The sequence below is a fragment of the Sarcophilus harrisii genome, chromosome 6 (genome assembly GCF_902635505.1).
Source record: "Sarcophilus harrisii chromosome 6, mSarHar1.11, whole genome shotgun sequence".
Taxonomy (NCBI): domain Eukaryota; kingdom Metazoa; phylum Chordata; class Mammalia; order Dasyuromorphia; family Dasyuridae; genus Sarcophilus; species Sarcophilus harrisii.
The window spans coordinates 10,982,732-10,998,360 of NC_045431.1; the positions used below are offsets into that span (position 1 = coordinate 10,982,732).

Consider the following 15,629-nt stretch of genomic DNA (forward strand, 5'->3'; position numbering starts at 1 on the left):
ATCTATGGTCCTAAGTCACCTGATAGCAGGCTTGGGAGCAAATCATTAGTGAAATATTTCCTAGAGTTTAGTGAAGAAAAAAACTTCTTATAACCTTAGGAAAAACAACTGGGGATGAAAGTGTTATTGATGTTCAGAGAGTATTTGTGTATATTGTACCTCCAACTTAATTCATACCTTGCATAGTCCGCATGTTAGTGTTAGAAATGATTAATTTCCAAGCAGTGGTTTGCATCTAAATATATTGTTATAATTTAATGAGTGGGAAATAAAGGTTACTGGAGAAGATGGAAAAGAAAAAAAAAAAACCTTGTTTCTCACAGCTCAAGTCACTAACAGAATTATTTCCAAGGGGAGCACCCATCAGTAAAGCACTTAATCCTCTTTCCACATAAAATGTGACATTTTACACCTAGTGACTAATTTGTGCATATTAAAGATGGCATGTTTATAAATAATGGAATTGTCAATAGGTTTGTGTTCAAGTGGTGAGATGCCAAAAGTATTGGGATTTGTAGAAGTAAATTCATTTTTATAACTGGCATGTAATCAACTCAGCTGTCACTTTAGATGGGAAACCTATTCTCTGGAGCAAATAAGAGATGGAAATCTTGAGATGACAAATTAATGAAATAGCTGTTGTCAGGTTAAACCCAATAATATAAAGTAATCAGCCTTCATCTTTATATTGAATTACCGCATTATCAGTGCAGGATAGTTTGACAGCAAGTCAGATCTCAGACAAGTTTAAATTACTTCTAAATGAGATATATCAAGATACATTGCATAAATCCAAAATTGCTGCCTTCAACTTTATTTTTTTGTAGAGAATCACTTGAAGGATTTTCTTCTGGGATTTTTTTCTCCCCCAAGTATAAATGGAATGTTTGAGTCAGAGAAAATAAATCTAGTATGTGGTATGTACCTGGGTATAAATGAGAGAGGGGAAGAATATCAAAACAGAGAGAAGCAGTTCAAAACATTTCTCCCCAGTTCTCTCTTCCTTGCTTTCTACAGTTTTCCTTTCACAGGAACTAAAACAATGGGCTCTGGGAAAGTCTTCCCTCTTTATATTAATATGTTGTGCTTTGTGAGAAAATAAAGTTGTCCTAACTAAACTCTGTCTTGTTTACTTATGGTTCTCAGAAACCTGTTGGCCAACCCTTTTAACTGTAACTGCTACTTGGCTTGGTTGGGAGATTGGCTTAGGAAGAAACGCATTGTAACAGGAAATCCTCGATGTCAGAAACCTTACTTCCTAAAAGAGATTCCCATCCAGGATGTTGCAATTCAGGATTTTACTTGTGATGATGGTAAGAAATACAGATGTTTCTTTGTGCATTTTCATTCGTTGGATGTTCTTGTGGTCTCATTTATCATGAGCACTTTTGTATCATAATTATTTGCTTCTATATCCTGTCCCAGGGAGACAGGAACAGTGTCTTAGCTAAACCGTTTCTCTAAAGCCAAGTCCTCGGTACAATGTGCTAGAAATGATGGTTGAATAGAATTAATTCATGCAGGATTTTTCAGGGTCTACTATGTAGATGGCTTCATCCCACATATCTGGTCAGTGAAACTTTCACATGGCTGGATCCTTCGCTTTCATGTCGACAAAATCATCCAAGATAATAGTCAATTCAGGAAATATTCTCTTTCAGTGATAAGGTTACATATCGAAGCAGCTAAAGTATATCTCCAGAATTTCTGGCTCTTTTAAAACTCCGCAGGCTATACTTTTACATGTGATTTGGCTTGATTTGGTTTCTGAATATTTAAGAGATCACTTTTTAATATTTATACTGCTGTATTGGCAGTGTGGCCTAGAACTCTTAAAAAACAGATTCACATCTAAGTCCCAGCTTTCTGCCAATAACGATGTCAACTTAAACAGGTCTTCAGACCTCGGTTTCTACTGTGATACTTCCAAATTTCAGTGGGTCCACAACCTCATGAATACAGTTAATTTGATCAAGATGGCAGTACAAACAGGACATCTCATCCTAGGATGTGAAAGGAAGATAGGATACCACGAAATTCTTCCAGCTTTCAGAAATTTCCTGATTCTAAAGTAGTGATTATCTATATAATTGACATAGATTCAAAACTACTTTATTGTGCCAATGATTTGAAATGATTTTTTGATCTTTTAAAGCAGGAACAATAATAATAATAATTGAATTGCTTGACTCATAAGGCTACTGTGAAGAAACCATTTTGTAAATCTGAAGGGATCATACTCATGTGAGCTGCTGTAGCTGTTACTGAAGCTTCTTTATCAAGGGGTTTTTTATAAAGGAAAATGTTGATTAATCCAACAATATATGTCTCTATGTATAGTGAAAATTAAATCATAACCATGTTTCTAACAACTAAGATGTTAGTCCATGTAAGATATAAGTTCATGGTTCTGATCTCGGCTGTATCATGATGTGACCTTTGGAAGATTAATTAAACTCTCCACCTTAGGGACATCACTTGCAAAATAGAGATAAATATACTTGCCCTACCTACTTCGTTTAGTTGTTGCAAAGAGAAAATGAGATATATAATATGTGTGACAACATGTCACAGATTGTCTAGTATAAATGGAAAATTATCAGTAGTAGTAATACTGTCATTATTGGCAAATTAAACGCCAGTTGTTGATTCTTTCATCTAGCTATTTTTTAAAATTCAGCATAGAATAATGCACATAGAGAAAGTAGTTGACATTATGTTCCTGCCAGATCCTAATTAGTGTAAAAAATGAAGCCAATGAAATGGTCAGATAATTTGAATTCACAGTGAAATTTCATTGGGCTAGAAATAATTTCCATATTTTACTTTGGAGTAGTTTAGATTTGAATATTGGGATTCACTAGTTTTACTAATTGGAATCTAGCTATGTTTTTTTCCTTCCCTATCTTTTTTTTTTTAGTTTAGTTTGTATAGTTTTCTATAAATCTTAGTTATACTTTTCTCCTTCCTGATCTTTTTTTTAGTTTAATTTGTATAGTTTTCTATAAATCCTTTTCTATTCTCACCCCCCAAAAACATCCTTTCTATCTCTTATAAGTAGCTAAAGAAACAAATTATCACATTGGAATCTATTATAGATATTTTTGGTCTTTTTAGAGTTCTGCTTTAAAGGTTATCAACAAAAAGATTATGTAAAATACCTGGTGTCTTTTGAAATGTAATATATATATAAATAGCATAAGTGTTCCTTGGTATTTAATGATCTGTGTCTTTAGAGATCCTGTGGTGCAAAATGGTAGTGTTTGTTAAATAGAATTAAATAAATTAAGTCCCTGTTGGCTCTAAAGCCATTTTTTAAAGATATAAAACTGAGTATATTTGTGTTTCCTCTGGCAAATCAGGGAATGATGACAACAGCTGTTCACCGCTGTCCCGCTGCCCAGCAGAATGTACTTGCCTTGATACCGTGGTCCGATGTAGTAACAAGGGCCTGAAAGCCTTGCCTAAAGGAATCCCAAAAGATGTCACTGAACTGTAAGTGAGCCCCATGCTTTCCTTAATTCTATAGGGACATTCTCCCAGGTTTGTGTCATATTTGTGTTGAACACAAAGGGCTTGTAAACCAATCAAATGGAATTCCTTGGGTTCCACTTGGAAATAGTAAAGGAAAATAATGAGAGGATGGAGGGGCAGAAGAAAAACACATTGTCCACAGCGGTCACCTTCACGTTAGAGCAATCAGCTGTGTGTAATGGAGAGTTGCCATTGTTCAGTTTTTCTGCTGTGTCTGGCTCTTAGTGACCCCTTTAGGGTTTTCTTAGCAAAGATTCTGGAATGGTTTGTCATTTCCCTCTTCAGCCCATTTTACAGATGAGGAAACAGAGGCAGACAGGGTTAAGGGAATTGCCCAGGGTCACACGGCTAGGAAATGTAGAAGCCAGATTTAAACTCAGAACTGCGAGTTTCCTTGATTCTGGCCTGGTGCTCTGGGTATCATGTCAGGTAGCATCCCTCTAAGGGAAGACCCACAGGCCAAGTAAGCTGATTTAAGTCTTGGCTGTGCAAGCCACATTCTAGTTCTCTGACAGTAGTAAGTAATTTAGCATCTTTTTCAGTAGCAAGAAGAGAGGGTGATTTCCAAGACTCCTTTTACTTTAAACATTCCATGTATTTGTATTTAAAATGGGAAAAGAGCAGCTGGTTAAGAAGATGGTATCTGAGAAGGGAATTTGGGAGGAAAGGTTCCCAGATAGGGCTGCTAAGAAGGCATCCCCTGAGGTCTTTAAAATACTATCAAAAGGTCCTTAAACAGAGGTTAGGGGGAGAGAGAGAAGAAAACCTCCCAATTACAGCTTCAGAGCTACATGGTATTGAATAGCAACAATGGAGAACGAAGGCCCACATTAGAGAAGAGCCTGGGAAATAGAAAGACCCAATAATAAAATACGTGACCTGAAATTTCTGAATACAACAGCACAGAGTATGGTCAACAAGACTGATGTGTCTGGAGTTAAAGGGCCTCAACTAGCCATCAGTTAGTCAATCAGCATTTATCAAGTAGCTGTTGTGCATTAGGCATTGTGTTGAGTTCTGGGGATACAAAGAAAGGCCAAAGACAGTGTCCAGTCTAAGAATGTTGCTCTACCTGCGGCAGCTAGATGGCATAGTGGATAGAACCTCCTGAAGTCAGGAGGACCTGGGTTCAAATCCAGTGTCAAGGCATTCTAGTTGGGTGACTTAATCCCAATTGCCTAAGGGGGAAAAAAAAGAAAGAAAGAATATTGCTGTAAGATATAATGGGAGAGAGAATGTTCCCATTACCCCTTATGGGAGTAATTAGATTAAATAAAATTATTTTATAAATATACATACACACACACACACACACACACGCCTATAAAATAGATTAAATTAGAGATAATCAACAGAGAATAGAAGCTAGCAGTACTAGCTAGGTTTATGGCTGTCTAGTTGTTTTTCAGTCAGGTCTGACATCTATGGCTCCATTTGGGATTTTCTTGGCAAAAATGGGAGAGTGGTTTGCCATTGCCTTCTGCATTAGATTTATGCAAAAAGAGGTCAGGTGACCTTCCCAGCTACTCAGCTAGTACTGAGCTACTCAGGAAAGCAAGTCACTTTGGGCAAACTATTTCACTTTTCTAGGCCTCTGTTTCTCCACCTGTGGAATAAAGGAGTCAAGCTAAATATTTATTTACAAGAATGCTTAGCCATAGATCTAAGACCTGTGATCCTTAAGTAAGTATGAGGGAGAGAAATCAAGAGAGATCCTAACCAAAGGAAGCCAGTCTGGGATTAAAGGCCTAGCTGAGGGGGGGTAAGACTGATGGCGAGAAGGTGGGTTTTGTAGGTACGTGAGAGCTGTATTTTGCAAGGCAATTCCAGATCTGTGCCAGTAAAGGGAGTTTTCTCATTGAGATTTCCTTGTCTCCCACTCAATGCCACCCAAATATTCACGTGAGCATCTGGTAACCAGAGTGGAAACAGAAAGAGAAGGGATCTTGTCAGTTGGCTAAATTAAAGGAATAGTGTACAGATAGTTTTCCTAGATGTTAGCTAAGCGTTCGATAAAGTCTCTCCTGACAGCTGAGTGATAGCCCGGAGCCCAGTGAAGGACCGAGCCAAAAGAGCCCTTAATCAGTCGTCGGCAGTTGGAAGGGTTCCAGTGGATTGCCCCCGAGATCGGCAGTTGGCTCTGTGCTGTTTTAAACTTTTATCAGGGATTTAGATGAAAGTACGAGTGGCAGGCCTGTCACATTTGCAGGTGAATCAAGGCTAAGAGCTGTAGCTCACATGCCGGATGACAGCGGCAGAATTCAAAAGGATCTTGACAGCCTAGCATCTTGGGTCAAAACTCAAATCAAATCAGATTGAGTCAGCATTAGTGGTGTGTTACAGTCAATTCACAAATTCAGCTCTGCAAGAGCAAGACAGAGAAAAGAAAAGACTGGCTAGTACTTTATCTGAAAAAGAGCCGAGAGATTTAGTGGACTGCAAGAGTTCTATATGGGCTCCTAATGGTCAGCAAGAAAGCCAATGGAGTCGGGCTTTATTAAGGAAGGTAGAAATATTCTGAAAAAGAATAGATAATCCCTTTGTGTCCCCTTCCCTCCTCAATCCCTTCAGATCACTGGCATTGCTGAAGACAGAATATAAAGCAAGTCTCTCCTTGTTTGGACCTCTATTTTCTTATCTGTAAAATGGAGGGATTTAAGAAAAACAGTACATGCAAGGACTACAAAAAATGGAAAGGAAAAGAACAAGAAAACTAAAATTTTGTGTAATCATAGTGATCAGGCTTAGAAATGAACTGAAAATGATCCTAACTTCTTCCTCCTTCTTTCCATGAAGAGATGGAAGGCAATAGATGGGGGATGTTCCATGTGGTTATATGTGGCCCATTTATGGTGGGTTTTGCTGAACTATTTTGTTTTTTGATTCTTGTTACAAGGGAGGGCTTAACTTATAGAGAAGGGGAAAAGTTGTGTGTGTTAGAAAACAACTTAATGTTATGAAAAAAGCAAAAAGCACCAAGAAGCTAAGTACAAAATAAGATGATAAAAGAGTCAGCTTGGCATAGCAGCTAGAGCCAGCCTGGGAATCAGAGCAGCCTGGGCTCTGCATGCGTGACTCTATTCCCTGTATAACTTTCTAAGACCACTAGTTTCAGCAAACTGCAAATTTCCATTGGTTAAAGGAGATTTTCTCAGGAGGGCTCCCAGTGAAATCTCAAAGTCAAGCAAAAAATAACACAAAATGAGGGGGTTAATCCTTAAAGTTCCTTCGAGTTCTCACATTTTCATCCTATTCACCTTTCCCCTTATAGATCCTATTTTTTCATCTATAACACCATGACTTAAGTCACTTAAGATAAAATGCAGTGATCCAAAAGTCACTTCATTATTGGATGCCATTTTGTTTCACTTATAATTCTGCAGATTTTGCATTTGACCTTTCCTTAGTTTCCCTAGGATCATAGATCTAATGAAGGAAAGGACCTCAGAGACCATCTAGTTCAAACTCCTCATTTTAGAGATTAAGAAACAGAGGTCCAAGGAACTTAAGTCATCGGCCCAAGGTCCCAGAGGCTGCAATCATCAAAAGTGGGGTTGGAAATCAGGCCTTCTAACTCCAGAGCCAATATCTTTGCTCCACTGCCATGACTTGCACCTGATTATGAAATAGGACCTGAAAATCCCTTAAGTGTCTTGCATTTCCATTCCTTTAAAGTTTTCTTTACTTCTTCCTGTTTACTAATTGCAACAATGAATAATCCCCCAAATAATTATGCTTTAAAATATCTTTCTAGCCCCCCAAATAATGATTTGATAGCTTTAGTGCACATACATTTCTTCTCAAATATATCTTCCTGAATTTTATAGTAGAATTGTGTCTACAAGCAGTGACTTATTCTAACCAGGGCTTTAGTGAGCCCCTCATTGTACATCCCTCTCTCCCAGATGGTCCCTGTCCTTTTACTTCCTCCCAAAAGCACAGGAATCAGCTTTAGAAACATTAACTCATTCATTCATCCAACAACTATTACTGAAGGCATATATATGAAATCATAGATGATTTAAATCTATTCATCATGCACTTCTTTTGATTGCCATATACATTAATAATGTTTCTGCACATAATGCATTATTAGAATATTTCTGAGATTAATGGCAATGTGAAGTTATATATGTTGATGTGAATTTTTATACTCAGGCTATTTATTCCTGTAGCAGAATCAAACTCCACTGACAAGATCCTTTATGGGAATGACACATAAGCATAAATAATATCAAATTGTTAGTACATATATCTATGGATATATATGGATATGGATGATAGATATGTAGATCAATAGATTTAGAAAGAGATGTTTCTGAACAAGTCTGGACGAATGCTTTCAATTATTTTTAATCGTTGTCATATAATTTCCCGGTAATATTATTTAACATTTAGATCTCAATACCACAGACTGAACATTTCTGAGTTTCCAGTAAGGCTCTTTATTAGAATAAAAATACCTCTCTTTCTCAAGTACATGTGATCCTGTCTCCCTCTAGTGGCCCCAACGCACAGAGAGATGGGGAAAGAACAGAAGAAAAGGGGGGAAAAAAGGCCAAAGAACGGAAAATCTGAGGGGAGCTAAGGAGGAATCATGACTGCTGTCCCCTTTGTTACAAATAGCTATTATGGGTTATAACATCTTACGTATTGTTTTTATAACAGTCTTCATTTTTACGTTCTGGAATCAGATTTTTATCCTGAGGATATTCTCCCATTTATTCCTCCATATATTAATAAAAAAACAACAACTAAAAAAAAAACCCTAAGCTCAGCTTTTGCTCTGCAGCTTTTCCACAACAGGGAAATAGGAGCTGTGACATGTCCAGCACGAAAAATCTGTTTGTAGACACGTTCACATGCAGATGGCTCGTGTTGTCCAAAGATGTCTGTGTCATTCGGCTTCCATGTCTAAGAAAGAACAGATTTTGGGGGAAGATGATCGGCCTTTGGACCAAGATGTAGAACTGAAGTTTCTTTTATCTTTTATTCATTTTTCTGTTCTGAAGGGTATGACAAGAACTAAACTAGCTATGTCAGTAGCTTCAGAATTTCCCGGATGAAGATTAGGCTAAAATTCCAACAATATTTCCTTTGATTATCACCAATATTACATCATAGGCTCACAGCCTTAAAGGCATAGCAAGTGCAAATGTACTTGTTTATGTGGCTATTTGCCCTCATGTATAGGCTTTCTTTGTCTATTTAACAAGTTTCAGGTTGCATTGTTGAATGTTTAACTACAGTGATTGCCATCTCCTACTAAAATGGCTAAATTAAGCAGGTATTTGTAAAAAAAATTATATTCTGAACAAAATTAAATCAAATTATATTAAAATAAAATATTATATTAATTTTAAAACATTAATAACAAATCCAAAGCATTGGTTTGGAGCCATGCTAGCTCTGCTATTTCCTCTGTATAAGACATTGGACAAGCCACTCACACTCTCTAAGCCTGTTTTCTTATCTTTAAGATGAGGGATGAAAGGAACCTTAGAAGCCTTGTGTTTACATCTAGCCATCTCTAAATGAGATACTCTCTGATATAAGTCACAGTGACTCAGTCCCGGGGATGATCAGTGGATATGCATATGAGAATAGTGTCATCAATCTTGTTTCCATTGGTAAGTTTCTATTAATAGTCCCCGTGTCCTTGGAATCAGACTATGACCACAGGCAATAGGAATGATGAGCAAAACATTTGCTTGACTAAATTCACTGGGATTATTTTGCTGTCATGTGAATACATAGGTCCTTGACTCTATTAAGTTAACCATGGAGAAATGAACCAACTAATCTGTCCGCAGCTGGATGAATTTGACCAAAGTTTAACACACACACACACACACACACACAACCTGATTAACAGATGTAATCTTTCTTCACCCTTAAGTAATGGATCCCCGCCGAAGCACATGTCATGAAGTTAAATTGTGTAATCCCTGGCCTCAATTAAGAATGAAATATCATTAAGCTAATATATTTTGACACTACTGTTATTTTAACATGAATAATGTATTTTTCTTTGCATTTAGGTATTTGGATGGGAACCAGTTTATCCTGGTTCCCAAGGAACTTTCTAACTACAAACATTTAACACTTATGTGAGTACCTTTTCCCCCTGATATTTTTCTTCTTTAGACTTTCTAGTCTATTTAATGAAACTGTGGCAAGTGGGGGGTGGAGGGGTGGGGTGATAGAGAGACAAGGAGAAAATTGTAGAAAATATCGTGAACCTTTCAGATAATGTAATTCTTTCACAGACAGATGCCTCCAGCTTCTTCCATTTAAGTTCTGGATCATAAGCCACATCTTGCAACATGTACTGTATATCAGAATATGATAGAGTCCTAGAGCACAGTTTCTCCTTCAGTTCATGGGGAAACACAAACACAGTGATGTCTTATCTGGCTAAAGGTAGAATTGTATATATGGTCATGAAAATATATAACTTCCACTGCTTAAGAATATAGTATTTTTGTGAGCTCTCTTTAAAAAAAAAGAGCAAGAAGAAACTTTATTCTTGATTCTTGATCACATGTCAAATATTGTAGAAGATGACCTTTCATAATGAAAAATGATGGCCATCCGGGAAAGAGGTAAAAGAGCACAATGGCTTTGGAGCCAGAGAAAAAGGTCAAAATTCTGTCTCTGTCCCTTACTGTCTGTGCAACTCTGGGCAAATCATTTAAATTCTCAGAGCTTATATTTCTTCATTTATAAAACGAGGGCTGTAATTAATAGTCTCAAAGATCCTTTCACCTTTAAATCTGGGAACCTATGATATAATACTTGCAGTTGGATTATCTCCCACAATCCTCATTGTTGCTGGTATTACTGTACTATACTTTTACAGATGATAAAACTAATATTCACAGAAGCTAATTGACTTATCCACAATCATGTCCTTAGTAAGAATCTCTGGACAAAGCTGATTATGTCTACTGACTCTATTATTGATTTCATTTATAGGTTTTTAACTTTATAGTAATTTTTGTCATGTCAGTTAAAAGATCCCAGTGTTAATCTGGTCTTCAAATAAACATCCCAATTATGTCATAGATTGCAAAAATAACTCCATTCAGCCTCCTATGGTGGCAAAGTCCTCCTGATGTATCATTTACTCTGTTTTATTTTAGACAATATAATCAACACATTAGTAAGTCAGAGTCTTTTAACATTTTTACTCTATTTGGTATTTGCATCATTTATTATTTGTACTTTAAAATAAAAAATGCCTAAATAAAAACCCAGTAAATTACATATATATATATATATATATATATATATATTTTTTTTTAAAGAGCAAATAGGTTTTCACCATTTTGATTGCCACAGCTTTAGAGTAATAAGGATGGTAGATGTAAAGGCACCAAGCTGGTAACATAACATTTTTTTTCATTGTAATTTATTTCTATAGAATTCTACAAGGATTTGGGAGATTTATGATAGGTCAGTGTGTTTATATGAAAGTACATGCCAGATGGCGAGGTAACAGGAAATATGTTTCATAGTTAAGTACAAATTCACTCTTCAGGATGAGGCGGGTGAAATGATTGCAGACCAGTCAATGTGTTGAAATCATTTTCAAGGGTAGAGCAATTGATAGTCATCTTGAAGTAACTTAAGGGCTTCTACATGAAAGAGAAATTGGGCTTTTCAAACTTGGTCCTAAAAGGAAGATTCAAGACAAGATAGAAATTGCAAAGAAAATGTCAGTTCTATTCAGGGACACCTTCCTAACAATTAGAGTTCAAAATGAGAATGGGCTGCTATAGGAGGGAGAGAAGAATTCTCCATTCCAAGAATTCTTCAAGTATATACAGGCTGTGAAGGAGTATAAAGAGCAAAACCAAATGAGCTTTTGTAATGGATGACATACATGGACTTCCTATTTGGTTCTGCTTTAAATTAGGTCAATATCTGAGGTACCTTTTGATTTGAAAAACCAATAATTCCAGAATTGAAAATAATATTTTGGAGAAATATGAACAGATTTGTTTGAATGGAGGAAAATTTAATTACAATTAAGTAACAGAAAGTCAAAAATTTGTGGAACGTATAGAAAATAATAGGAATTGATTAGATTGAATTTTTTGGTCCCATCAAGTTGGCCATAAGATCTAGGCCTGAGTCATAAGGCTGCCACTTTATCTCATTTTGACCTTGAGCAAATCAATTCACTTTTTTTGAAGTTTGGTTTCTTCCTTTTAAAAAAGGAATTGTACTCGATGAGTTCAAAGACTTCTTCCTATGAACCCTATGTTGCAAGTAAGAGACTTACTTGTTTTTAGAAAAATAACATCAAGGGCAGCAAATATAAAGTACATTTGGACCCCAGATCATAGCCATAACAGTCAGAACCTAGAAATTGTCTGTGTGTGTGTTGTTTATTTATTTTTAGCTACTACTCTCCTTTAGATGCACATTTCATTGGGAGGATATATGCAAAAATCAATATTTATATCAAAGTCTTTATTTTGGGTGTGATTGATTATAAATTTAGCTACAATATGCCTTACAATTATGTTTTAAGATAACAATCAGTTCAAATGACCCCTTTATTAAATTGAATGTACTTTCATTTATTAAATTTAGACTTGAAAATTTTTTTCAGACAGTCTGGAGTAATAATTTGACTAGGCTTACTAACAAAACTAGTATTTTCTTCCAACTATTTCTAACATTTTCAGATTTTTACTTTGTTCCAAATGACTAGGATTCTGCATTTTTTTTTTTTAGAGATCTAAGTAACAACCGAATCAGCACACTTTCTAATCAGAGCTTCAGCAACATGACACAGCTTCTGACCTTGTAAGTTTAAACTTGTAATAACTGAGTGTTAAAAATGTTCAAGTCATGCTGAATAAAATGCAAAACAAGTAATAGGAGAAAAGTATTAAAATCTTATTGGATTTGAAAGCCTGGAAAATGCCTATTTGACTAACTTCTTTGGACACAGGAACTGCATTTGGTTATTTTCTATTTCTCATGTTTTTATCACCATAAAAATTATTATGTATATTTTCAGAATTCTTAGTTATAACCGTCTCCGATGTATACCTTCTCGGACCTTTGATGGATTAAAGTCTCTTCGTTTACTGTAAGAATCTTTCATTTAATAAAATGTCATCTTACACAAGCAGCCCATTTTACTAATAATTTGTAACTTGTTTTATTAATTTCTTTCTATTTGGTTGGAGGTTGAAAAGGCAGACAATTAATCTCCCTCTGGAAGGGGATGGGGGTGAGCATGAATGTCTTAGCATGCCAGAGAATAAGAAACTCTAATTTGGTCAATTAAGATTCATTTTGTTGGATTATGTATCATACATAAATTGTTATTTTTAATGATGCCTTTTTGGCATTTCTCACCTTTAGGTCTTTACATGGAAATGACATTTCTGTTGTACCTGAAGGAGCTTTCAATGATCTTTCTTCCTTATCACATCTGTGAGTAGTTCTTCCATAAAGAATATTAAGTCTGTTTAAATACATTAAAGTCTCTCTTTTATTTATGTATAGAAAAAACATAATTTGTCTGCCCAAAATCTTAGCATATTAGGCTTTTTCAAAAAATCTAAAGCACTCAAATGACTTGAAATGATATCTCTGGCTGTTTTGTATAAAATACATTTTCCAGTCTGCCAATCACAAGGGAACACAAGGTTGATAAATTAGCTATTCAAGAAAAATGGGAACAGACTTAAGTAGATTTTATAACACTACAAATTAAAGTACAGGAGAATATGTTGTATCGATTATCTCATATTAAGTAAGATGAACCTTGTTTTTTTCTCTTCCATAGACATGGAAATATTGCACCAAATGTGAAGAAAAACATTATTCAAAATTCTCATATTCTTTTTGTATTCTGATAGAATATAAATCCTCTGAATATACAGTCAACTTGCCTGTGATCAGTTTCCAACTAGGCGATTGAATATTCCATAGGATCCCACAAGCTGGGCAGGGGGCACGATCAGAACCTTGGTTTGGGTTTTTTATTTATTTGTGTGTCAGTATTATTGCTTTGACAGCTATGGAAGATGAATAGACAAGAGGAGAGACTTTGCTCAGGAGCAATCAGCCATCACTGTGAAGGAGATTCAGATTAGGCCATGGAAGGTTGAAGGAAATATGCTTAGACTGAAGGAGAGAAGATATTAAGGAGAACAGGGTTTTGTCTTTGAGTTTTTAAAAGGCCATCAGGTTGGAAATGAGATTAGACTTTTTTGGCTTCATCTAAGGTAGGAGTATGTTGTAAAAACTGCAAAAAGGAAAACATTTAAGCTTGATAGAAGGAAAAACTGCTCAAGAGTTAGCGCTCTATAAAAGAAGAATGAGCTCCCTCAGAAAGCTCCATCTCTTAGGGATTTTGTAAATAAAGAGAATTTTTGTTCTGGTATGAATCGAACTAGATGGTCTCTGGTATATCTTTTAAATCTTAGATTCTGTAATTCAGTGACAAAACTAGTCCAGCCTTAGTCACCATTTTGAGAGCTCAACAACTTGTAGTAAAAGATTTTATCTTTTAAATTTAATTTTAATTCTTAGTATTAAAGCTGGTTTATATGCGGCATGTGTTATTATGGTAACCTAGAAAGTAGAGATTCCATTAGATCTCTTTAGATCTCTATGAGAATTATAAGTCTATAGGACTATAAAACAGCTATGCATATTTTCCCTGAAATAGTAATCTTAATGAAACTTTAGTTGAGTCACTAAAACCTGAAAGACTGAAAAAAAAATATTTTTTTAGAATACTGAAAGTTATTTATTTCCATGTCATAAGAAGTAAATGGTTTCAGAGTTCTTATCTTTTTTGGTTCCCCTATTACACCACTGGCCTAGATTATAACCATAGAGATACTAAGGAATTAGTATTTGTTTAAGATGTTTTTGCACTTATTTATATCCTGCCTTTTGAGAAAGAATTATTATGACTAAAGTGAGGAGGGACAAAAGAGACTCTAGGCTGATTTTCCTCATTCTGTAGAGGTAAATCATGTTCCAGAGAGTGAAATGATTGGGCCCTATTCGGTCAGATAACTAATGGATAATCTGAAATTGTGACTAATATTTCCCATCTCCCCATCCTGTTTTTCACCACACTGAGCAGCCTCTTTTTTGTATTGATTTTATGTCAACCGCATTAGCTGAAATGTTCCAAGCTTAAAGTTCCAAGCATATCAGTACTATCTCTAAATGTCGTAAATGTAGAAATAAAATCTTTACTACTTGCATGAGGCAATGTGGCTCAGCTGTAAGAGTCAGCCTCAGAGCTGGAAAACCAGAATTCAAGATGTGCTTTGACACATACTGGCTGTAAGACCCTGGATGAGTCACTCTACGGAAAGGTGCTCTAGGCAGCTCTCTTATGACTCTTATTGCAGAAAAGGCAAAATCTGCATGGATACAAAGCATTCGCCAACATGGGATTTCCTCATGCTAATGAAATCAGAAGTCTAGCATTTATCCCTATGAGAGACGGTTAGACTCAGAGTTGAGATCTGCAAAAATACCCCAACTTTGACATATAATAGTGGGCAAGTTACTTTGGCTTTTAGAGGTTAATATCTCAGTAATTTCTGTCTTCTCCTTATCGAATTTAATTAGCTTAAGCTTCTAGGAAATGCCAATAAAAGTGCTGATACTACCTCCACAAAGTGCTTTGTAAATATTAGTTGTATAAAAAGATGTTATTATTGCCTTTGTGGAAATATAACCTAATCTTGAGTATTGAGTGCCATAAACTGTGGAGATATTCTTCAAAGTTATCACTTGGATTGACTTAATGTAATGAAAAACCCAAGGTCAATATATTTTGTCTCGTTCTCGTTTTTACTTTCTTCCTCAGAGCCATTGGCGCAAACCCTCTGCACTGTGACTGTAACATGCAGTGGTTATCGGACTGGGTCAAATCTGAGTACAAAGAACCCGGAATCGCTCGGTGTGCTGGGCCTGGGGAAATGGCGGACAAGCTGCTGCTCACGACACCGTCCAAAAAATTTACATGCCAAGGTGTGTTTTTATTGATTGCTTGTTATACAGAAAGGGATAAAAAGATGACTCCATGAGATATTACC

General features: G+C 35.9%; 1 protein-coding gene across 5 annotated transcripts in view; it reads left to right on the forward strand.

The window, feature by feature from the left end:
* Positions 1 to 15,629, forward strand: part of SLIT2 (slit guidance ligand 2) — a 338,313-nt gene that overhangs the window by 254,242 nt on the left and 68,442 nt on the right. For all 5 annotated transcript variants that reach the window (XM_031942954.1, XM_031942956.1, XM_031942958.1 and 2 more), the window contains 7 exons: positions 1,147 to 1,313; positions 3,363 to 3,495; positions 9,576 to 9,644; positions 12,283 to 12,354; positions 12,572 to 12,643; positions 12,922 to 12,993; positions 15,401 to 15,564. In XM_031942954.1, coding sequence (XP_031798814.1) covers positions 1,147 to 1,313; positions 3,363 to 3,495; positions 9,576 to 9,644; positions 12,283 to 12,354; positions 12,572 to 12,643; positions 12,922 to 12,993; positions 15,401 to 15,564 — 749 coding nt within the window. The remainder of the gene's footprint in view (positions 1 to 1,146; positions 1,314 to 3,362; positions 3,496 to 9,575; positions 9,645 to 12,282; positions 12,355 to 12,571; positions 12,644 to 12,921; positions 12,994 to 15,400; positions 15,565 to 15,629) is intronic.